Source organism: Acomys russatus, chromosome 1 (assembly GCF_903995435.1).
Source record: "Acomys russatus chromosome 1, mAcoRus1.1, whole genome shotgun sequence".
Lineage (NCBI taxonomy): Eukaryota > Metazoa > Chordata > Mammalia > Rodentia > Muridae > Acomys > Acomys russatus.
Window position 1 is genome coordinate 28,633,676 of NC_067137.1, and position 24,693 is coordinate 28,658,368.

Below are 24,693 nucleotides of genomic sequence, written 5' to 3' on the forward strand. Positions count from 1 at the left end.
TGGTCTAAAAAATGTGTGTGTGTGTGTGTGCGCGCGCGCACGCGTGCGCAAAGCTATGATCAGCACTATACTTTATGTTTTTTGGTTTTTACGGTTTTTTGACATAGGGTCTTCCGTAATCCAGGCTGACCTTGAGCTCCTGATCTTACCTCTACATCCTCAGTGCTAGAAGAATAGGCAGGCATGAGCCACAGCAGCTGGGTGTTTGGTTTTGACAGTTTGTTTGTTTGCTTGATTTTGAGATAGTTTTATACCATGTAGCCATGGCTAGTCTCAGACTTAACATTCCTGCCTCAACCTCCCAAATTCTGGGATTATGGACATGAATCAGCATACCCAGAAAATAGTTTCCGTTTTGGTATTCTTTGACTCTCTTTGAAAGCCCTTTTGGTTATTAGCCATCTGGTTTTGCCCATTCTCTTTTATAAAGTGCCCTTCTTATATTTTTCCTGGATTTTAATCGGATATCCCCCTCCCCCTCTGATTTGTAGAAGTTCCTTGCATATTCTGGATATGTACATGTTGGAGAAATCTATTTTGTATGTATAGATACTACACAAAAATATAGAGAGAGATTAAAGCTGTAGCTCAGTCATAGAGTAATTACCTAACATATCCAAGGTCCTGAGTTCAACCCCTAACCCAACAAAAAAAAAAAAGTAATTATATGTTCTGATAGATAGTATACAGAGAGATTAAGAAAATGACAAGAAAAATCACAGAGTAGAAGAACACTGTAAACCCGCTCCCCCGACACACAAACAAACACAAATGATAATGACACATGAGTAGCAGTCAAGATTCAAACCTGTTCCTGGAGAATATCTGTAAATCGCCTTTATTATGTTTAGGAATGTCCATTATAGTCCTCATCTCTCCAGGACTTTTATCATGAAGGGGTGTTGCATTTGCCAAAGGCCTTACAATAGTCTGATGGCCAGAACACTACATGTGTGTGCCTCTTCTGTTTTCTGACTATGCTCTATTAGTGTCTATAGATGAATGCAAGTTCTTCTTTTTATTAAATATATTTTTTACATATACATTTATATTATTACACATATATACAGTAAACTACCTACAGCAAGAAGAACTATGAAACAATCAGGAATTATATAAATATTACATTCTTAGTGTTTGGGCTATTTGTATTTGGCAGCCTTGAAGAAAACAAAGATCTTGGTGAGTCTAAAATTCTGAATGTAAATCAGTATCTATCACACCTCATCATTATCAACTTAAAACATCTATCTAAACCTAAAAACATCTTAACCCCTAAACTACTAAGCTTAATTGTAAAACTAAACTCTCTGGTCTTCAACCCCATCAGAGACTTGAGAAGGGATAAAATTAATTACAAGGAGGGCAGGTTAGCAGCTTCCCAAATGAGATGACAGAGACAGTTTGCTATATGAACAGTCACCCACAACTCTCTATAATGTCGGAGCATCATCTTCAGCCTTCTGGCCCAATATATCTGACAGACATACTGTGAGGCAGGAACTGTTGAGGATTTCCTTACCCTGTCTTGGCAGAGTTTGGCCATTGACTCTCCCTGTATCCAAGCTTGCCCTTTTTTAGGCAGAATTCTGTCTGTGGCAGAAATGAGGATATTTTGCCCAGTGGTTTGTTTGCCACATTTGAAGCCATCTCCATAAGGAGGTTCTTTGATGCTCATTATCCTCTTTGAGGTAGGCTAGGTATTGCCAGGAGGTAGACTGTCTTATTGTGAATGAATAATAAAAAGCATTTTAAATGCTATATTCTGTATGTCTCTGAGGTTTTTGAAGACCTACCTTATCTATTTTAACTTACCTTTCTATAGAATCTACCTGTTGCACCCTAGATGTATATTCCTGTGATAAAAATAAACTAGTAATTGATATGACCATGATTTGGTCAACTAACAATTAACTTGTATAACTAATTGATCCTAAACAGCCATCTGAAGAAAGCATTTTAAAACTTCCTTTGTGGTTAAGGTGCACTAAAGCTTGTTTAAATAACCTTTCACTGTCCAAAGGTGTAAAGGTATGTTATAATGTAAGCAGTGGTCTCTTGGAAGCTTTATTGTTCTCTTTTAATTTTAAGATCTAAATTATATGTGGCACTCTGTGTTATAGTACTTTCATTTTCTGTATTGATATCTAGTTAGCCCATGATGTTTGTTTGAAAGACTGTCTTTTCCTTACTTGCATCCCTAATAGCTGAATTTTTTTCACATTCTCCTTTTTCATTGTCTTCTACATGCAGACTTCCAGTTTGACCAGCATCATTTGTTGAAAATGCCTTCTTTTTTCCATTGTATAATTTTGGCTTCTTCATCAAAAATCAGGTCCCCATAGGAGTGTATAAAGAACCTGTAAAGAACTGTGTTGGGATTTTGATGGGAATTACATTGAATCTGTAGATTGCTTTTGATAAGGTGGCCGTTCTTACTGTGTTAATCCAACCGATCCGTGAGCATGGGAGATCTTTCTATCTTCTAGTATATTCTTCAATTTCTTTCTTTAAATCCATTAAATTTCCATTATACAGGTCTTAACACTTCTTGGTTAGCATTCCTCCAAGATGTTTTATTATTTCAGGCTATTGTGAAGGGTATTGTGTCCCTGATTTCTTTCTCAGTTTGTCATTTGTATATAGGAGGCCTACTTTTGGGGGGGGCGGGCGGGTTCTTTGGTTTTATTCGGGTTTGTTTTGTTTCTGCATCTCTGAGATGAACCCTACTTAATCATGATGGATGATCATTTTGGTGTGTTCTTGGACTTGGTTTGCAAGTATTTTATTGTATTGAGTATTTTTGCATATCTAAAGGAAATTAGTCTGCAGTCCTCTTTATGTGGTCTGTGGTTTGGGTATCAGAGTAAGTATAGCCTCATAAAATGAGTTGAACAGTGTTTCTTCTGTTTCTATTTTGTGGAATAATTCAAGGAGTATTGACATTAACTCTTATTTGAATGTCTGGTAGAATTCTGTGTCAAGACCATGTGAGATCTCTCCAGTCTTTTTATGTAGGTACTTAGTACCATGAACTTTACTTTTAGCACCACTTTCATTGTGTACCATAGGTTTGATTATGCTGTGTATTCATCTTCATTGTATACTAGAAAGTCTTTCTTTCATTATTATGTCTGTCTTGACTCAGTTTTCATTCAGTAGAGAGTTGTTCAATTTCCATGAGTTTGTAAGCCATCTGTTGTTTCTGATGTTGGTGACATCCAACTTTTAATATGTGGTAGTTTGATAGGATATAGGAAGTCATTTCAAATTTCTTTTATCTGTTAAAACTTGCTTTGTGTCCTAGTAAATGGTCAATTTCAGAGAAAGCCCCATGAAGTGCTGAGAAGAAGCTATATTCTTTTATGTTTGGGTGAAATGTTCTGTATATATCTGTTAGGCTACTTTGGTGTATAACATCTGTTAGGTCAGTATTTCTCTGTTTAGTTTTTGACTGGATGACATGTTCATTGGTGAGGAATGTAAGAGAGATGAAGTCTCCCACAATCAGTATGTGAGAGTACTAGTATTTCTTTTACAAAAGTGGGTGCCCTTGTGTTTAGAGCATAGATGTTAAGAATTGAAATGTCATCTCAGTGGATTTTTCCTTTGATGAGTATGTAGAACCCTTTCCCGTATCCTTTGATTAGGTTTGGTTTGAAATCTATTTTAATATATATTAAAATGGCTACACCAGCTTGCTTCAATGGTCCAATTGCTTGAATATCTTTTCCTCCCTTTTACCCTGAGATAATATCTATCTTGGATGTTGAGGTGTGTTTCTTGGATGCAACAAAAAGATGGATTATGTTTTCTAATCCATTCTGTTAGCCTGTGTCTTTTTATTAGAGAATTGCAACAATTGATACTAAAAGATATGAATGACCAACAGTTGTTGATTTCTGTTTGGTGGTGGTGTAATGTGTGTGTATGTATGTTTGTGTTTTCCTGGTTTTCTTCAGGGGATTTATCATTTCTTCCAATTGTTGGCTTATGTTTTCCTTAAGAGGTTTATGAATTTCCTCTTTAAGGCCCTCTGTCATCTTCATATAGTTAATTTTACGGTCATTTTCTGTGCTTCCACCATATTGGAATAGTCAGGGTGTGCTGTGATAGGATAGTTGGGCTGTAGTGGAGACATATTGTGCTGGCTGTTATTGTGCTCTTACACTGGTGCCTAGGCACTTGGGTGATTATAGGTCTACGTGTTGATTTCTGGGATTGTCTCTGTTGTGTGGGTGTTTCGTTCCTCGCTTTCTGTTTCTTCTCAGGACTTTCAGCGAGTGATAACTGTGTGTTGCCTGTTTTACTGGTCTGATCAGTTAGTGTGTTCATAGGGAATGCCTGCTGGTGTTGGAGGCTGGGATGAAGCAATAAGTTGGGGAGGGAAGGTCAGGAGAAGATTCTTGGGATCCCCAGGGCAGGTGGGAAAGGAGCCTGTAGCTAGTGATCTGTTGCAATACTAGCGATGAGCCTGAAGAACTGGGTCTGGGGGAACAGAAAGAACAGAAAAGGTCTGTGGACAGACTCTGTATTCCATACTTTTTCAATTATATTTTTATAATGTGCTTTCTTCTTACTCATATTACATTTATTTCCTGTTGTACAAATTTTTTACACATTCTCGTGCAATTATTTTAATGATTACATGTTTGTTTGTTTGTTTGTTTGTTTGTTGTTTGTTTAATAGGAAAAGCTTTCCCCTGGCTTTTCTAATTGTTATCAGTGGAAGATTTTTGGAAACAAGCTAGTCTGCTATTGCAAAATCAGACTCACTATATTTTATACTTAAAAACAAACTTCAAATGGCTAGTGGTATTATTCAGTAGTAGAACATTTGCCTAGCATGTACAAGGCCCTGGGTTCAATCCTCAGTACTACCCAAAAAAAAAAAAAAAAAAAAAAAAAATCAAAAAAAAAAAACCAAAACAAACAAATAAACAAAAAGAAAAACCTCCAATGAAAACCAGCTGCCAGTCTTGCTCTGCTGTTTAATACATACAGATAGCCAGCATATTAGTATTTGATATAGAGCTTCTACTAGTTTTCATATTTCCTCCTCATGTTGTTTTTTCTGTGGGGATTACAAACTTCGTGTGTTTGCCTCAAAACTTTAAAAAGTCAGTCTGTGCATGTCTAGTCGCCAAAAATTTGACAAGTAGTTTAGATACTGATATCCAGAAACTACACAGATCAATTTCCATTCAAGAATCAGGCACAAATAAAGTATGTGTTCTGCTGTGTTTCGTGGTGAGACAGTTAAGGGGTGTGTGTGTTTGATAATGGGCACAAAGACTAACTTTTGAGGAAGTTTCAGAAGCTTCTTAGCCACCGGATTTGTAATACAAGTTACTATTATGCATAGTTAATAAACTAACTCTTGCAGACTAAGGGGTAAAGTGAGTAAAGTGTTTCCTGTGCAAAAAGAAGGACCTGAGTTTGGATCCCAAGTGCTCACTTAAAAGCTCTATTGTCACACCAGTACAGGGAGAGTGGGAGGGGGGAACATGTGAGTCCTGAAAGCTTACTGGCCAGCAGTCCATTCAGTGAGAGACCCTGTCTGGAAAAATTATGGTTCCAGAGAACAGTATGTCCTTCATACATAGGCAAGACAAGTGAAGAAATGGAAAATCCAAAAAACGCCCGTTATGTCTTTTTTTGTTTGTTTGTTTGTTTAATCTGATTGAAGACTCTCAAGACATTATCACTCAAGCTTTGTAAAAAGTTATTGCCAGTTTCTACATGACTCTAGGAATTTTGAATAGCTCAAACAAACAGCAGAGATTTGGATACTGAAACCAAATAAGATATACACACAGCTGTACTGTGAATGTTTCTGTTCAGCAGTTCACCTTTATTCTCATCGGCCTCATGCACTATGAATAGTGTGGATACTTGTATTATAAACATTATAATAAGAACAATACAGATATTATAGGTTTGATCTTCTAAGATTTATACTGATCAAATGCTAGTTTTCTATTATACATATTGCCTGGGTTTGTATAAGATTAAGTTGGAGAAATTATGATGCCACATAAAATTCAAAATTCAGAAATTATTAATACAAATAAGCACTTGTATTTATAAAACCAGGCTTGCCTTAGTTGCACAGATTGCAAAATCACACTTGGTTCTCATTCAGCCTGACTTGATGCTTATCAACGTGATTTAATCCTGGCCTGCCTATAGGCTGCTGCTGAGGCTGAAGGTGGAACTGTCACTCTTCAACAACATAAAATTGTTATGTGTTGTGTTCTGTTGCTTGCAAAACTGAATCACCTCAAGCTCTTAGGTAAGATTTTCTTTTCTGCTTTTACTGCTTGGTGTGAGTAAGGCATACAAATGAAGGGAAGAAAAAACTGCCTAGGGAACATGCTGGCGAGCTCCACACTTCTCGGTCCTGTTTTGCTTGAAGTGTTTTATAATTGCGGTTGTGGTTTTTGTTTTCTAGTTTTATAGACTGTGTTTGAGTTTCATATCTACTTGAATTCATAAATCTTGAGGGTATCAGACTTCCAATATGTCACTTTCTTGGAATTAAGTAGTTAACAGATATGTTTAATGACTGAACTTTTCTCTGGTGAAGGTGTTCTGTGTGGCCAGTGGCTTCACAGTCAGTGCCCTAACTTAACATTTTTATGTAAAGCTCTACCTAATTTTGTTTCTGACACATTATAAATGTCAGAAAACCTTCACAGATGCACTTACTGTGCTATGGTAGTTCCAGAGATGAGGCTACAGTGGCATTTACTAGTGAATCAAAATCAATCTGTATAAAAAGGTGAGTGACACTTATTTAGTCAAATATTTTGTATCAGGAGTGTTTTCCAGTTTTTATAGCTTTTTTATTTTTCTAAGCATTCTTGCTTAAGAAAAAAAAATCAATTAGGCCTTTTGGTTAAACTTGAGATTTTTGAATGTTTGTGTTTTATTTCTTCTTCTTACCCAAATGTAACATAGACATAAACAAAGGGAATGAAGGGGCAACAGATCCTAAGACTAGAGAAGTGAAATAGGAATGTTAGATGGGGAGGGAAACTTAAAGGAAATTATCCAGGCTGTCTTGATGGAGCATGCTTGATCAGAATGCTGACTCTGCACAGTGCTTCGTCACAATGTTCCTGATCGCACTAGTGACCACTTGGGTTCTTCCACACTTTGGCTATTTTAAACAGCACCCCTTTCATCAGTCTTGCAGAAATACTTTTGTTATTTTTGTTTGTTTGTTTCAGAATCGATTGCTCAAAAATAAGGCAAAGTGATTGCCTTTTATAGGTATTGTCCCATGCTATCAGATTGCTTTCCAGGTGTATAGAATTTTCTGGTACATTGAACCCAGCCAGCATTTGCCTTAATTAAGATGGTCAGTCTGGGAAAGACACTGAGTGCTTGCACTGAGTTTGAAGTTTAGCTGGCTACCTAACCAGTGTTTACTTGAGAAGATGGCTGTGGGCTGGGAAAATGAGAATACTTACTATGCAAGCATGAGGGTCTGGGTTCCAATCCCCAACGTGTACATAAAAGTCCTATGTGGCCAGAATGCCTGTATCCCTAGCATAGGAGGATAGAGACAGAGTGAATCTCCAGAACTTCCTGGCTGGCTGGCCTAGCCAAACAGTGAGTTTCATGCTCAGTGACAGACCCTCCCAAGGGAATAAGGCAAAAGGCAGTAAGGGAAAGCACCAAGTGCGTGTGCACAGGTTCAGACACCAAACATGCACTACCAGAAGCAATGTTTGGAGGGCTCCACTTAAGGAACTGTTTTACAAGGCCGTGCTGCTAGGACAGGTGAGAACCACTGGGTTAGAAGAGAGTCTTGAAGAGTTAAGACCTGGTGCCCATGGAAAGTGGAGTAGAGGAGGCAATGGAGGTGATTACTTAAGTAATTCAAGGTCACCAGTTTGCGTGTGTGATGTTATTCAGAGAATTACTTATGCTTGTTGCCTCCTGTCCTAGCTATTCTCTGCCTCCGTCTTTTATAATTCAGTGATAATGACCTAGTGTTTCCATTGCACAAGACAGTGTGCTTACAGAATTTCTACAGAAGAGATGACTAGAATGAGCATAAAGGAGCTCAGTGGCTTCCTGTCATGGGGGAGCTGAACCTTTTTCACCAGCCATTGCCAGGGGAAGCTAGAGAATCCGTGTCAGATGAGGCATGGAGCTATCAGAGAGCTCCATGCTAGGGAGGTGGATGTCATCCAAGGGCATTGTCACTCTCAGCAGGAGGCATGGGGGTCGGGGGAGTGCTAATCTGACTTTTTTTCCCTGATCTTCTCTGGCCTTTTCATTCCTGACCACGTGATTGCCCTTGGGGCTGGTTTCAGTTTACCTTTCACTCTTTTAATGCAGACGGCTGGATATCTTTGACATGCCCTATGGCGTTTCCTTCTAAGTGTTTTTGAAATTTCCCTTCTTACTTTTGAATATTATCGTTGGTTGGGGTTTTACATTATACTGTCTTTTGTGGGGGATGGAATGAGGGGTGTTGAGATAGGGCCGTCTGTAGTCCACACTAGCCTCAAACTGTGTAGCTTAAGAAGCTAACCTTGAACTCATTCCTCTGCCTCCTGAGTGCTGACACTATAGCTGTGAACCACCACACCTGTCTTTTGCTGGCTCTGTATTTTGTTTCTTACCACCCCCCTTCACCCTTTTATTTAGAAATGGACTCAGAAGTTCAGGAACAAATCCCGGTGCAAGAGGAACTCTTTCTCTGCAGTGGAGTTGAGGCACAGGTTATAAAATGTGGGCCCTGGACTAACCTTTTTGATGAACAAGGTGTCAACAGGCCAAAAGTGCTTATCCTCATTATTCCAGGTAAGTCGAAAAGTCGAAACCTTTGCTTTCAGAATTATGGCTGGTAAACTATGGAGAATCAAGTGGAAATACCAGTAAACTATGGAGAATGAGGCAGAAATAAAATTACTACCAATAAGAACCCGGTTACTACTGTGGGTGTGTGGTTTCAGTTCTCTTTCCACTGCCATCTCTTATATCACCTACTATCTAGAGACACCTTGTCTTATGGAGAAGGTACCACGTGCAGTTTGTAATTTGCCTTGTAAATGTTTTTTATATTTACAGCTTTATCAAAGTTTAAGTTTTTAACAACTTCTTTCTACCTTTTTAAAGATACTTATCTGCTTAGATGGAGCTTTTATTCTGGGACTTTGATCTTGGCAGTCTGTGACTTTGCTATGTCACTGTCAGAGTCATCTGTTTGGTTGCAAGCAATAACCTTTGGAATCGTGTTCTGCCTATCACACATGGCAAGACTCTTTTGAGTTCTGCTTTATTTTCCATATTTATTTGGTTGTACAGATCTTTCCATCATTGTGTAACTGGTCAGATTATCTTTCCCTTTAAGATTATTTAAAAAAAAAAAAAACAGCTTTGCCATGCGGCATGCTTCATTCAGGAGATAATCTTTCACTCTGGAAGAAGACATCTGCTTCCTTCTTCTGCCTTAGATGGTTCATTAAGTGGTTCATGTCATTCATAAGGTCAGTAAGGCTCTTTGCCCTACTGGTCAGCACTGAGCATCTACATGAAGCAGGTTCTGAAGCTTAGCCTGTCTGTGTCCTCTGCCTCTGTGTGTTTTCCTTAAGTGTATTTATGTCCCTGTTCATAGAACACTTTCATATCTGTCCTTATTGGCTTTTTTTTTTCCTCTTCTTCATTTGCCTTTGTGGTTTTGTTATTTTACTAAGGGCGGGGGAAGAGCTGGAGAGAGGGCTCAGCAGTTAAGAGCACGGATTCCTCTTCCAGAGGTCCTGAGTTCAATTTCAGGCATCCATATGGCAGCTTACAACTGTCTGTAATTCCAGTTCCAGAGGATTTGACACCCTCTTACAGACATACACGCAGGCAAAACACCAATGCAAATAAAACAAATTATTTTTTAAAAAGGAGAGAAGAGAACCCTCACTTAACTGATTTCTTAAAAATTAGCTTTTTTGGTTCCTTTTGTTTCTGTAGAGTCAATCATTTCAGTCAGAAGCACAAAGAGATTTTTTAAAATGGAACTAAACTAAAGTTTGAGACCAGCCTAGAAAGTTTTAAATAAAGAGAAAGGTTTGCTAGTTACTAAAACGTGAACATGTGTGCCTGCCACCCCCCCCCCCCGTCTCTCTCTCTCTTTCTGTCTTTCTCTGTCTCCCATCTCTCTCCTCGCTCTCTGCTCTCTTCTCTCTTTTCTCTCCCCCCCCCCGTGTGTGTGTGTGTATGTGTGTGTGTGTGTGTTTGTGTGTGTTTATATGTGTAAATGTGTACTGTGAGGTGGGATGTTGCAGCAAAGGAACAAATGACAAAATAAATAAATTGAATCATTTGATTGAAAAGTAACATCTAGAAATTTAGTGTTGAAGCAGAAGATTCTTAAGGCAAGTGTGGGAGGACATGTTACAGAATTCATGGCTTCACGGAACTGGCTATTACATGGAAAGGAAGTTGTGCTTTTCTATTTCATGCTAAGCAACATTCCTATTCTGAAGATTTGCTTTTATAAAAATGAGGCAGTGCCACTCACGGACACCATGGGTGCGCAGCTTTTGTTGATGGTCCCTTCTTCCCTTCCCTCATCTTAAGCCACACAGTGTCTAGGAAAGTGACCACAGAGCACATCACTGCCATTGAGAACGTTTTCATGTAACTTGGTGAAGTTGCCTGTTGGCACCGCCATAGGGCCTTTGGATGATGAAACCATTACAGAGTACCATGGCAGGGAGACAAGGCTGTGCAAGTGGGCTAGTTAGCATCTATGTAGCCATTACCGTGTTTCAGAGTGGTGTTGAAATATGTTATACGTCTATAAGTTCACTTACCATCATGTGTATTTGTCCATGATTCAATTTCATGGGTGAGAAGTAAAGCACAGAGGCAATAAATAACTTACTAGAGCTTACAGTCCACAGGGAAAGCCAGGGTTGCAGCCCAGGCAGCCCCCGGTCTTAACCACTTTACTGTACTGCCTCTGTAAGGAACTGCAAGGTATGAACACTGGATGCCAATTATGACTTTCATTCTATTGTCACAGACCATGTTTAGCTAAAGTAAAGAAAACCTGGCCACATGAAGAAATAAGTAGGTATCTATGGAAAGGACTACAAACAGTGAAGAATTTATACAGATAATGATTACAGGCTAACCCTCCCCCACTTCATTGTCTTTTACTCTACAGATGTATCATTTTCATCATTCTGTTTCTCTGTACCAAACTCATGTCAAAAATACCTTTTGCGTACATACCAAAAAATTACACGTAGTGTATATTTCCATCAGTGACCACACACACACACACACACACACACACACACACACACACACACACACACACAAATACTTGTGACAAATGGCAAGCTAACACTGAATAGACTCCTTTAAGTTTTCTAAGAGTCTAATGTTGATTTGACAAGCCTGGAGTTGTTTTTGTTTGGTGGTTGTTGTTTTGTTTGCTTCATTTTAGTTTTTGTACAGCTTAATAACTGAGATGGTCTGATTTTGGAATGCCATAAAGACAGTATGAGTGGTTTAGGGCTTTATCCAGGTTATGATAGGAAGCCACATAAGGGTGATTTTAAAGGATTCTTCTGCACTGATTTGTGGCTTAAAGATCTTTCTTATGACACCTAAGTGTGAGTCTGACTGTTACTGACGGTTTGTAGAGAATAGTGTGAGAAACCTTTTCCAGCCTGTACATCACCTTGCACAGGTCTGTTGCTCTTTCTAATCTGGAGTCTTTTCTTTCCCTAGGTAACCCAGGCTTTTCCCCTGTTTATGTGCCATTTATGAAGGCCCTGTACTGTATGATGAACAACCGCGTCCCAGTATGGGTAGTCTCTCATGCTGGGTTTTATTCAGCTCCTAAAGACCAGAAGACTCTTACGGCACCAGAGGGTATGTCCTTGTAAACACCTTTTTGATTGGCATTTGACTACATGTGTGCCCATCTTTCTAGAAAGCCTGTTAGCATTTACGTTTCACAAGTGAAAGCCACTGCTTATGGCTTTAGAGCCCAGGGGCCACATTTTTATAATTTTAGAGATAGTTTGTCTTCTGCGGGTAATTTCCTTAAGAATTTGAGCAGATCAACAATTTAAGCATGAATTGCCTTCTTTACTTTGTAACTAATGAGCAGCCATATATTTATTGATAGTATACTTCCAAAGTTGACTAGAAGAAATTCTGAAGGGAAAATTATAAGACAAGATCTCTAGAGATACGTTCTCCCTCCTGTTCAATGAGTAATGACGTGACAGAATGCCCTGCTGGTTATGAGAAAAGCGCTGTAAAGGTTAAGAGGGGACTTGGTGGTGTAATGGATGTCACAGTATGTGCTGCTGTGGCAGGGTACCAGTGACGAGGTAACAACCTACAAGTAAATTTATTTCTCAGGATATTCTGCTTTTGGGTGAAGGGGTCTAGTCTTGGGAATTGAACCCAGAACCTTACGATGCTAGGAAAGTACTCCACCGCTAAGCCATGCCCCCAGCCCTGTTTCACGTCCCTCGAGACAGGTAAGTCCAAGGTCTAGACGCTGGGTAATTGGATGGCTAAGGAGAGTTTGCTGCCTGTTTTGTGGAGGCCTTCTCTAGCCACGCCTTCTCAGCATGGGACAAGAAACCAAGTTCTTTTGCGAGTCCCTTAAGGGCGTTAACCTCCCTAAGAGTGCTCCACCACACCAGGAATGGTGGCGCACACCTTTAGTCCCAGCACTTGAGAGGCAGAGGTAGGTGGATCTCTGAGCGGTAGGAGAGCCAGGGCTCCACAGGGAAACCCTGTCTCAAAAACCAAAAAAGGAAAAGAAACAGAATAAAGACTCTGGACAGTAAGAGAAAATGCATAATTTAAACTCCCTACAGATGATTTCAAGCTTAAGGGTCTTCTGCTGTGGGGCTTCCCCTTGGCTGCTGGAGAGGGGAAGGGCTCTCCTGAGTGCTTCACTCCTGGTTATCACAGGCTACGCTATTTTAAAGATACAGCGACATTTTACCTTTGTGTTCTTCACGATTATATAATTCCTGATTCTTTTAGACATTAATATATGAATTTCAACACACAAACCTGTACTCTATGGATGATCTTAGCTGATAGTCAAGGCTAGTTTTGATTATATTTATCTTTAATTGTAGTCTGGGCACTTACCATCATATCAGATATAATTGTTTTCTGTTTTAAAATGATTGTGGTTATGATTACATATGTGAACTCTTTTGAATATTAGTATATTCATCTATATTTTGATAAGTGTTGCAGGTAAATAAATATCACGTTATCTTGTTCATTACTTTACAGTTTATAGATCTTTTAGTTCCAGTGACTAATACATGCTTTAATTCATTTTTTAAAATAAATATTGTATTTTTCAAATTAAAATCATATGTGCCTTTTATAAAAAATTTAGACAACACTAAAGCTAAATAAAATGTTTTAAAAGTTCTGTTTTATAATTTCAAATCGGAAAAGAACATTATGTATTATAATGCTGCTTATATTATGATAAAAAATTGTTAACTTCAAAACAAGTAAATATTTTCACATTAGCGTTGAGAGAAGAGATTCTCTACTACTTTAATGCTGAGTAGAGTAGCCCAGGCGCCTTGCCCAGATTGAATTAAGCCGATGAGAACTGTCCAGTAGTGGATATATCTTCAGTGGGTGGTGGTGGTGGTAGTGGTTGTTGTTGTTAGCCCCTTGTAAAAATGTAATGATGAACTGTGTATCGTAAACCTGAGTAGTATACTTACTTGTTATTTTTTTAATAAGGGCACTTCTCAACATTATTTACCGCTTATTACTGTTCAGAAATCTCACTTCCCCTGGGACTGGTATCAATTATAATATTATAGAATGCTTCCCTCCCATATTTTACCACTATGTCAACAGGCTTCACATGTAACAAAGGTGTGTGTACTGCAAGACACAGGATCTATTAAGGAGGACTTAGGGAAGACCAACAGCAAGAAGCATGAAAAAACAAAGATATGGAGGAAATCAAAGCCCCTAAGAGATATTAAATGTGCTCAGTTTCTGGCCACCTTAATATAAAGCTTCATGCTGAGGTTCTATTTCCTTCAGTTCCTAGTCTGGGTATATCATGTCCAACTTCAGTCCAAAAAAGTTGCAAGGCTTTGTAGAAGGCAAAAAAAAAAAAAAAAAAAAAGCAAGAAGTCTGAGCAGATGATGAATCATTACCAAAATCAGATGTACCTGCTGCTAACATTTAGATTATCAGATAGAGCATGTAAAATAAATATGACAATTAATATAATACTGAGATTCTAATGAAAGCTGTAACATACTACAAAGAATGGGGATCAAAGTTGACAGTTGGAAACTTTTTAGGAAAGAATCAAAAGAAAATACTAGAAAATACTGAAATAAGAAAATGAAAAATGACTTTAACGGGCTAGCCATTAGACCTAATGCAGCTAAGGAAAGGATCTGTGAAGCTGAAAATAGGTCAGTTCCCAAACTGAACTGCAAATAGGACAAACAATGCTCTTCATGAACTGGGAGCCCAAGAGCTATGGGCAGTTTAAAGGTGTGATACCTGCATCGTTAGAGTCTCAGGGAGTGGAGAGAGTGGAAGCAGAACAATGGAAGCACCTAAGTGAAATAGTAAAGCTCAGATTCAGGAAGCTTGGGGAACACTGAGCAGGATACATACATAGAATCGTCACCTGTGTGTCATGTGTTGAAATTACGGGAAGCCAAAGGCAAATGGAACCCTTGAAAGAAGGCAAAAATGAGATTTCCAAGAAGCTTCCTGTCAGATACAAAGAGGAGAATAAAGTAAAATGCCTAGTTTTGAAAGAAAGCTATTGTCGGCCTAGAATGTCTAATAAAATTATCCTCAGGCAGGAAAGGATGAGTAAAAACTTTCTAGACAAAAGCTGAGGGGGCCTTTTGCTTTAGTCTATCTTACAAGAAAAGGAGAGTGGAGAGAGAAACTCAGATCTGTAACATGAAAGGAAAAGGGCGGGTTAGACAGATGGCTGATGGTTCTGCGGATTTGCTGCTCTTCAGAGACCAGAACTCAGGTCCTACCAGCCATATCCGATAGGTCAACAGCCACCTATAACTCACTTTCAGAGGATCCAGCACCCTTCTCTGACCTCTGTGGGTACCTGTGCATATAAGTGCACATGTGCATGCACCTATACACACACACACACACACACACACACACACACACACACAGAGAGAGAGAGAGAGAGAGAGAGAGAGAGAGAGAGAGAGAGAGAGACAAATTAATACAAATATAAAAAAGAAAGGCAAGAAAGAGGAAATGAGTAAAAGTTTTTAAGTTCCTTATTCCAAATAACTGCTCAATTAATGAGTGATAATATTGTATGGGTAAGTGGGATAATTTTGGCAATGGCATAAAGGATAAATGAGAACAATTAAGAATACTGTTATGTAACATACATGACTAAAGGAAAAGTGATACACTGTCACTTAAATTGATCTTATATTAAGTACTGCAAATTCTAGGGAACCACTAAGAAAAAATTTAAAGAAATTTAACTACAATGACAAGAAGAGATGATTAAATATCCTCAATTAAGATTAGAAAAAGTGGGCTGGAGAGGTGGCTCAGAGGTTAAGAGCACTGGCTGCTTTTCCAGAGGTCCTAAGTTCAATTCCCAGCAACCACATAGTGGCTCAGAACCATCCATAATGAGATCTACTGCCCTCTTCTGGTGACTAGGCATACATGCCAGCAGAATGTTGCATACATAATAAATAAATAAATCTTTTTTTTTTTTAAGATTAGAAAAAGTAGAAGAGAGAAAGGCAAAAATAAAAATAAAAAAGGCATCAAAAAGTAGAAAGCACCTAGAGGAGTTGAAAAGGTGGCTCAGCAGTTACGAGAACTTGCTGCTTCTGCAAAGTACCCAAATTGGGCAGCTCCAACCACCTGGAACTCCAACTCCAGGGTATCCAATACATTTTTTCTGAACTCCCCAGGCACCTGCACTCACAGACACATTCCTACACATAGAAATTCATGTATACATAGAATTTTAATTAACAGACAATTTAAAAGTTACCTGTAAAATTGTATTTGATTATTTATCTAATTGGATTAGTAACCAGTTTGACTATGAATACTTTAAAGGGTAGTCTCTCCGAGTAGATAAAAATAAGTTCCAACTATCTGCTGTCTACAAGAAACTCTTAAATATAAGTGACAAGTGGAGTCCTAGTGAAAATTAATCATGGATATTCCCTTTGCTCAAACTTCTGAGTGATGAGTAGCTATCATGCCTCATCCTACTTCCTTGGAGAGAAGGGCATATAGAGAGAGAAGCAGCAACTGTCACAGTAACCCTCCAGAGTTGTACTAAAATCTGAAGCAAATAAACAGAACTTGAATAGCAACTTTGAAATTGAAAACAGACAATGAAGTATGATCCAAAATCAGGGTTCTCAAACTTTGACATGCATCAAAATCTCCCAGAGGGTTTATTAAAATAAGTGGCCACGCCCTGAATCACTGACGTAGTAGATGTGGGACACCACCTGAGAATCTGTACTTCTGAGTTCCCAGAAGGATTCATTCATGCTGCTGGCCCTAGGACCACATCTTCAAGACCGTAGCCAAAGATTTTTTCCGTACTAAGTAAGCCCTGGTGCAAGACCACTGAAAAATATCTGTGGTGAGTCAGAATTTCTAGGAAAGGTAGACAATTTGTTTTAAAATGGCACTTGTTTGTGTATAACTTGAGTGCTTATTGTTTGGACTGCTTCTGTACTTACTAATGAGTTAATAGCTTATCAATTACACTGAGCTCTTGGCTACCTAATGAGAACAGTGCCATCTAGAGGCATCAGCCCAGAGGGCCAGTAAACACTAAATAGAGGAGAATAGAGGGGTAAAAGGGCAGTTTATCAGCAACGAGGATTTATTGACCACTAACTAGGCAATGGCATGCTGTGCTGCAGGAGAACTAAGTAGAACTGGAGGGTCTCATCTCCACTTTCTGAGACAACTGTTTCCATCTGTACCCCAAGTATCCCAAAAATTCTATGAGGGTGACTGTAGCCATGGGCCTTACCAGCATCCATTACCTATTAGAGGTCATGCTTACAAGCATGTACCAAGGTAGATGGGCTAGCGCAGGCAGGACAGTCACATCATTCCCCACCCAAGATGGTCCTCCTAAGTACAGGTGACCCGGCATGCAAAGTATAGTTTGAGAAGTATATAATGTCTGAAAGAAAGCTATGCAGCATAGCAAAGGGTGGCAGCACATTTTGCCTCATTTTAGCTCGTGTTAAGATTATGAACAGTTGGAAATAATATTCTAGTTGCAGCACATTGACAGAATCATAAAGTGGCTGTAACAGTGAAGCAGCTGTTCTCTGGTACCAGAAAGGGATGGTTCCAGAAAAAGCTGAAAAGAAATGTTAACAAACTGGGAGTTTAGATTGTTCTCGGGCTTTGACTTATTAGAGCAGCTTACTCGAAGGCACATTTATTATCAATGTCTTCAAGTCTTGTTCAAACACATAAAACACAAGCTAGGAATTATACTGGTTTAGCTTTAGCAGATGAAAACATTACCTTAAAGTTTTATACAATCTTTCAGTTAATGATGAATTTGGCTCATGCAATTGTATAGAAACAAAACCACACCCAATAGTCCTCCAGCTAGAGAAAGAGAGGCTGCTTGGTAGAGTCTACATATGTGCTCTAGTGTAATGTCCCATATCCTGCTCAATTCCTGACAACTTTCTCCTTTTTTCTATTAATTCATTCATTTGCAGCCTAATCCCGGCCCCTCCCTCCTCTCCTCCCAGTCCCACCCTTATACCCTCATTGTCCCCTCCTCTTTCCTCCCCACACCATGGGTACCAACCCACCCTGGAATATCAAGTTGAATCAGGACTAAGTTCATCCTCTTCCCATCAAGCCTGACAAGGCAGCCCAGCTATGGGAAATGGACCCAAAGGGAGACAACCAAGCTGGAATCAACCCCTCCCCACCACTACCACCACTGCTCCAATTGTTAAAGGGCTCACATGATGACCAAGCTGTTCATCTGCTACATATGTGTAACGGGCCCAGGTCTAGCCTATGCATGCTCTTTGGTAAGCCCCATGGCCCAGGTTCATTTACTCTATAGTTCTTGTGATGTTCTTGATGCCTCCAGCTTCCTCTATTCTTCTTCCTACTCTTCCACAAGACTCCCCAAGCTCAGCCTGTTTTTTGACTGTGGGTCTCTGCATCTGTTTCCACCAGCTTCTGGATGAAGCCTCTCAGAGGACACCTCTGCTAGGCTCCTGTCTGAAAGCATAGCAGAGTATCATAATAGTGTCAGGGGTTGCTCTCTCCCATGGGGTGGGTCTCAAGTTGGGCCAGTCATTGGTTGTACTTCCTTCAGTCTGCTCCATCTTTGTCCTGCACATCTTCTAGGCTTGATGAATTTTGGGTCAAAGGTTTTGTGAGTGGGTTGGGGCTCAGAACTAAATAGAGAATTCTCAACAGAGGAATATCGAATGGCTGAGAAACACTTAAAGAAATGCTCAACCTCCTTAGTCATTAGGGAAATGCAAATCAAAACAACTATGAGATTCCATCTTACACCCATCAGAATGGCTAAGATCAAAAATTCAAGTGACACCACATGCTGGAGAGGATGTGGAGAGAGAGCAACACTCCTTCATTGCTGGTAGGAATGCAAACTAGTACAGTCACTTTGGAAATCTATCTGGCGTTATCTCAGAAAACTGTGAATAAGTCTTCCTCAAGACCCAGCTATTCCACTCCGTGGAATATACTTAGAAGATGCCCCAGCATACAGCAGGGACATATGCTTAACCATGTTCATAGCAACCTTTTCATAATAGCCAGAACCTGGAAACAGCCTAAGTGTCCCTCAGTAGAAGAATGGATAAAGAAACTGTGGTACATTTACACTATGGAATACTACTCAGCTATTAAAAACAAGGAATTCCCAAAATTTGTGGACAAATGGATGGAACTAGAAAGGATCGTAATGAGTGAGTTAACCCAGAAACAGAAAGACTCAAATGGCCTTTACTTACCAGGAAAGTGGGATAGATGTGAGGACATCCTATTGGGACTCTAGGTGAGAGAAGTATGGGAGAATGGGGAAATAGAAGGATCCAGAGGGTCCTAGAAACCTACAAGAAGAACATTATGATGGGTGGATCTGGGCCTAGGGGTTCTGCTCAAACTATGGCACTAACCAAGGACAATACGTGCAATAAGCATCGAACCCCTACCCAGATCTAGCCAATGGACAGGACATTCTTCACAGTTGAGTGGAGAGCGGGGACTGACTTTCACATAAACTCTGGTGCCCCATATTTGACCATGTCCCGTGTATGGGGAGGCCTGGTGATATTCAAAGAAAGGATAACAGGCTACCAAGAAGAGACTTGATACCCTATGAGCATATACAGGGGGAGGAGGTCCCCCTCAGTCACAGACATAGGGGAGGAGAATAGGGTGAAAGCAGGAGGGAGGGAGGAACAGGAGGATAGAAGGGATGGGATAACAATTTAGATGTAATATGAATAAATTAATTTTAAAAGTAAAAAAGAAGAAGACTGTGCCTCAAATGGTGAGTAGTTGAGAAATTGTGGCCAGTTTCCGCAGTGGTACCTTCATACATCAGAATAGAAGAGAGTGAGCTACAATCTATACAACATCGCAGATGAATCTCAAATGTGTCGTAGGTGAAAGAATACAGAAATTTTAAAAAGGTTTTTTTTTTTTAATATTCCATCTCTGCTTCTACTTTCATGAATTTAGAGTAAAATTTTCATGGCCTTTTAGATTTTTTATTATAACAGACACGTATGTTGAACATTGTTCTTAAAAGTCCATCTAAGGAACCAATGTAATGGGACACTCATCTCACTCAAAGAATTTCAAATACAAAGTTCTGAATTCAGCTTTTATGTTTCTGCATGTAAGGTATTTGATTTAAATTACTAGAATATCATTTGGAGTAACAGTGGAGCAAGATGGAAGAATTCCTCATACGAAAATTCCTGTATGAGATGTGAGGGTTACCACCTGCAGACTCAGTCCTGCCATACAGCACTAACTCTAGTCTTATGTTTACTGAAGATTTATAAATACTGTTTGGGTAAAAAAATATATAGTTAAACTTATACATATAATATTTAATCTGTAGCTAAACATACATATATGGATATATAGGGAAGTATATAGACTGTTATACTCACGTTCAAATATATAGCTAACCGCATACATCTGTAATACTGTTCTTGTAATATTTCTCTTGGGTAAGTTGGAGAGAGGTATAGTGCTCCTCTGAGTACAAAGAACCACTGCCTTTCTGAGGTACTTCTTGAGGGCTTCAGGGTTATATGTTTAATATATTCTGGGGGCTAGAGGAAATAGCTCCATGGGTAAAGTACTTGTAGCAGAAGAAGCCAGGGAACCAGAGTTTGGACCCCCAGACCTATGTATAAGCCAAGTGGGTATGATGGCCCTGCTGTGATCCCAGCAAGCAGAAGGCAGAGACAGGCCTCCCTGGGCAAGCTGGCTAGCCAGGCCAATCAGAATAGCCAGCTCCAGGTTCAGTGAGAGTGACCAAGGAAGACACCCACTATCAACCTCGGGCTTCCACAAGCATGTGTACATATGTGTACCCACATACATGTGAACATGCACACCACATATAAATAAATAAGATCCAAAATAAGTAAATAAATAAAAATAAATACATAAAATCCATATATCCTCTTCCTAGACCATAATTTCCTTGAAGGCAAGTGCAGTTTTGTTGTTTTATGCAATACATCCCTCCTGCTGCTTCCCCTCCCTTTACTCCTCCTGTACCCTCCCCCATTTCACCTCTTCCCTATATCCACTTCCCCATCCCATCCCTCTCAGAAAAGAGCAGCCCCCCCCCAGGGATGTCAACTAACCACAAGACTAGCCACAAGCCCTCACAATCAAGGCTGGGTGAGGAAACCCAGTAGGAAGAAAAGGGTTCTAAAAGCAGGCAAAAGAGTCAGGGACACCTCCAGTTCCACTATCATGAGTCCCGCCCCCCACACCCCCAAGCCAACAACCATAGCATGCAAAGGACCTAACATAGACCCACGCAAGCTCTATAATGGCCACTTTAGTCCCTGTGAGCCCCCTTGAGCCCTGCTTAGTTGATTGGGCTGTCATGGTGTCATCAATCCCTCTAGCTCCCACAATTCCTTCCTCCCCTTATCCCTTGGGGTTCCAGAGCTCTGAGGGGAGGGACCAGATGGAGACCTCTAGTCTGGGGTCTCTCCACCTAATGTTTGCCTCTGGGTTTCTGCACCAGCTCCCAAACAGCTGCCAGAGGTAGCCTCTCTGATGGCAACTGGACAAGGCATCAGTCTATAAGTATAGCAGAGCAGCATTAAGAATTCAATCTTTCTTCTTTCTTCCTTCCTTCTCTCCTTCCCTTCTCTCTTTTCTTCTTTCTTCTTTCTTTCACCACTTGTGTTTAGTTCTACCCTAGGTCTCTGGTCTAGGCAGTGTTAGTCATGGCCTCCTCCTCATGACATGGGCCTCAAATTAGATCAGCTATTGGTTGACCACTCCCACAAGTTCTGTGCCACTATCTCCCCAGCACATCTGGCATGTAGGACAGATTTTAGGTTGAAGGTTTTGTGGCTGAGTTGGTGTCACAGTTCACCACTGGATGCCTTGCCTGGTTGCAGAAGATGGACTGTTCAGGCTCTGTATCCTCCATTACTAGGTGCACCCTGATAGTTCCAGGGAGATCCCACTACACTAGTTTTCCACAACACCCTGCCCCAAATGCCTTCCAGTTCCAATCGTCTCTCCGCATACTCTCCCTCCATCCCTCCTCACTCCATCTGATCCCTCCTGTTCCTGTCTCACTCACTCCCTGTCCACCCCCAAAATTTATTTCCCTTTCCCAGGGAGATCCATGCCTCTCCCCTAGAGCTCCCCCTTGTTACTTAGCCTCCCTGGGTCTGTGGACTGTACCATGTCTCTCATTTACTTAACAGCTAATATCCACTTATAAGTGAGTACATACCATGTTTGTCTTTATGGGTCAGTGAGGTTAAACAAGTGTAGTTTTTAATTAGGTTTTGAAGATGCTAGAAAAAGAGTTGGAACAGAAAGGAAGGCTATGAGTTAACATTTAGGTTTCTACTTAAGTCTTTAAGTTCTTTAAATATAAACAGATTATTTAACATAGTCAGTTGGTAGCATGTGTTTTCTTAGTTCACTGGATAGGAGTCAGCTTAACTCAGTGGTTCTCAGGTGTAATCCTAGAACCAGCATTTCTGCATCTCCTGGAAATATAGGAAGGAAAATTCTTGGACCTCTACCCAGACCTACTGTGTCAGAAACACTAGTGTCAGGGTCAGTCCTCTGTTTCAACAGACCTTCCCCTATATTCTGTTCTATGATCAAGTTTGAGATCTCCTGGCCTAAACTAACAACAGTTCATGGAATACTTGAAAGTTCATGAGCTTTAGGGACAGACCTGCTTTTGAATCGCACCTCCTCTAGTCCATAGGCCTAGGGCTGTCAGTCTGTTACATAATGTCTGTATGCTGAGATGCTTCAGGCAATGCGTCCTTTCCAGTTCTGTGGTAAGGGTAGATGTCTATAATTTGAAGTGCCTAACACTGTAGCTAGTGTACAAATGGTATATACTTAGGACAAATGGTATATACTTAACTCTAAGTCACTGAGTGAGGTCTGGGCACTTTCTGTAGGTATTTTTTCTACTTTAATAAGCTTGTTTACTTATTAACTAAAGCATGCTCATTTTTTTTGCTTTTAGAGTCAAACGCTCAAGACATCAAGGACATCTGTGGTCTGAATGGTCAAATAGAACACAAAATAGCTTTTCTGAGAGCTCATGTGCCAAAGGACATGAAGATTATACTCATTGCCCATTCCATAGGCTGCTATATTTCTCTCCATGTCATGAAGCGTGTCCCCGAGATACCCGTAAGTATGCCTTAGAAGTGACTCTGAGTCCCGACTATACACTTGCAAACTTCCTCATCTTCCCTTTGCTTTCTTGTAGAGCAGAAGGAGGCATGCATGGCAGCTACCTTTATCTTTACCTTTTTATTACCAAAGACATGACTTTAAGGAATACCCATAATGTTCCAGTGAGTGCTGGTGGGAAAGAGATTTTTTTCTCAATGAATGCCTTTGAATCTAGTGTCATCTAGAGTTCTGGTGTTACATTTAACTTCCCTTTTTAATGAAGAAATCTTTAACAACAGTTACTGAGAATGGCATGAAAAGGACTCTGTCTTTACTGAAAGAGTGTTTTGAAAATATTCATAGGCTGCAGAGACGGCTCAGTGGTTAAGAGCACTGACTACTCTTCTAGAGGAGCCAAGGATTCCCAGAACCCATGTGGTGGTCCTCAACAGTCTGTAGCTACAGTCCAGGAATCCTATGCCCTCTCTGCCCTTCCCAGGCACTGTATGCAGATGGTGCACAGATACACATGTAGACAAAACATCCAATAGTAAATCTCCTAAAAGAATTAAATAATAAAATCATCCTGCCTCGTTTAATAAGCAGGATGATGTGCCAGCAGCAGGTAATGCCTGTCTTTGTGGAGTATGCTAAGTAGGCATAAGTTTAGGTTCTTTTCTGTGCTGTAGTTTGCTAGCCCTTTGGGGACACACCCTCATTCTCAGGTACTCTGTTGCTTGTTTGTCTTTGTTCGTTGTTGCGATGCTGAGGATGGGGTCAGAACCTAGTCCATGATAGGCAAGTGCTCTACCACTGAGCCACACTTACAACCGCATGCAACTGGTTCTTAAGTGCAACTATGTACTGTATATTGAGGCACTGAAGTCACAGATTCTAACTTAAAGTGACCCAAAAAGGGTGTGAACTATTTAAGAGCCTTTTAAAGTGTGGTTTAACTCACATGTGTCATGAAATGGCCCAATAAATGAATGCAATTTGCAAGATAATTTACTTCTTCATTTGGCACACAGGTGTATAAAACCACTTTTATGCCACCTTGAGGACACTGCAGGGAATAAGGCATGTTTTTGAGCTAAGAGCCTGGAGTCTCATGGATGAGACAGCTAAGCAAGAAGAAGCGATCCCTTCACAGAGGCGGTGTCCATGAATTTTTTCACTCCATGTGATAAATATCTCCAGCGGGGTCTTGGATCCCACTAGGAATTTGCCTCCTTCCCTGCCAGCTTGCTACATTCAGTGCTCAAACCAGCACTTGGAGAGAGTGCAGTGATAGACTCCCTGGTTTTAATACCAAATGGATTTTAATTTTCTCCTTTTGGATATAAGAAAATATATTTTTATGTCTAAGTGTGAATTCAGTAAACTGAAAACTAGACTCTGTCACTGAATTCTTACTTGTACTCAGTTGTGCTTTTCCCTAGATTAGGCATTTTATTCAGGAAGCAGCTTTGCTTTTGATGTCACCCTTAGTGTCACTTAAAGTCTCTTTTCTGTCCTTGAAATTCCTCTCACATGTACATGGCTGCTGCCATCTTTGCAGTGTCCAGCCTGTGTGTGAACGATCTCTTCATGCAGTCACTGTGTGCTCTGGCTCTAGCCAGTCACTTAGGCTCAAATAGTTTTTGTCATTTTTTGTTTGTGTATACTTGGACAAGTCATTGAGTTTCTACCTCAGTCTTTCCATCAGCAAATGGGAA

The 24,693-nt window shown here is 40.1% G+C and overlaps 1 protein-coding gene across 4 annotated transcripts in view; it reads left to right on the forward strand.

The window, feature by feature from the left end:
* Ldah (lipid droplet associated hydrolase) overlaps positions 1-24,693 on the forward strand; it is an 868,625-nt gene that overhangs the window by 788,959 nt on the left and 54,973 nt on the right. For 2 of the 4 annotated variants that reach the window (XM_051143349.1, XM_051143347.1), the window contains exons 2-4: positions 8,664-8,823; positions 11,758-11,901; positions 22,821-22,990. In XM_051143349.1, coding sequence (XP_050999306.1) covers positions 8,670-8,823; positions 11,758-11,901; positions 22,821-22,990 — 468 coding nt within the window. In that variant the 5' untranslated portion in view covers positions 8,664-8,669. The remainder of the gene's footprint in view (positions 1-8,663; positions 8,824-11,757; positions 11,902-22,820; positions 22,991-24,693) is intronic. The other 2 variants (XM_051143337.1, XM_051143343.1) reach the window with 1 other exon arrangement.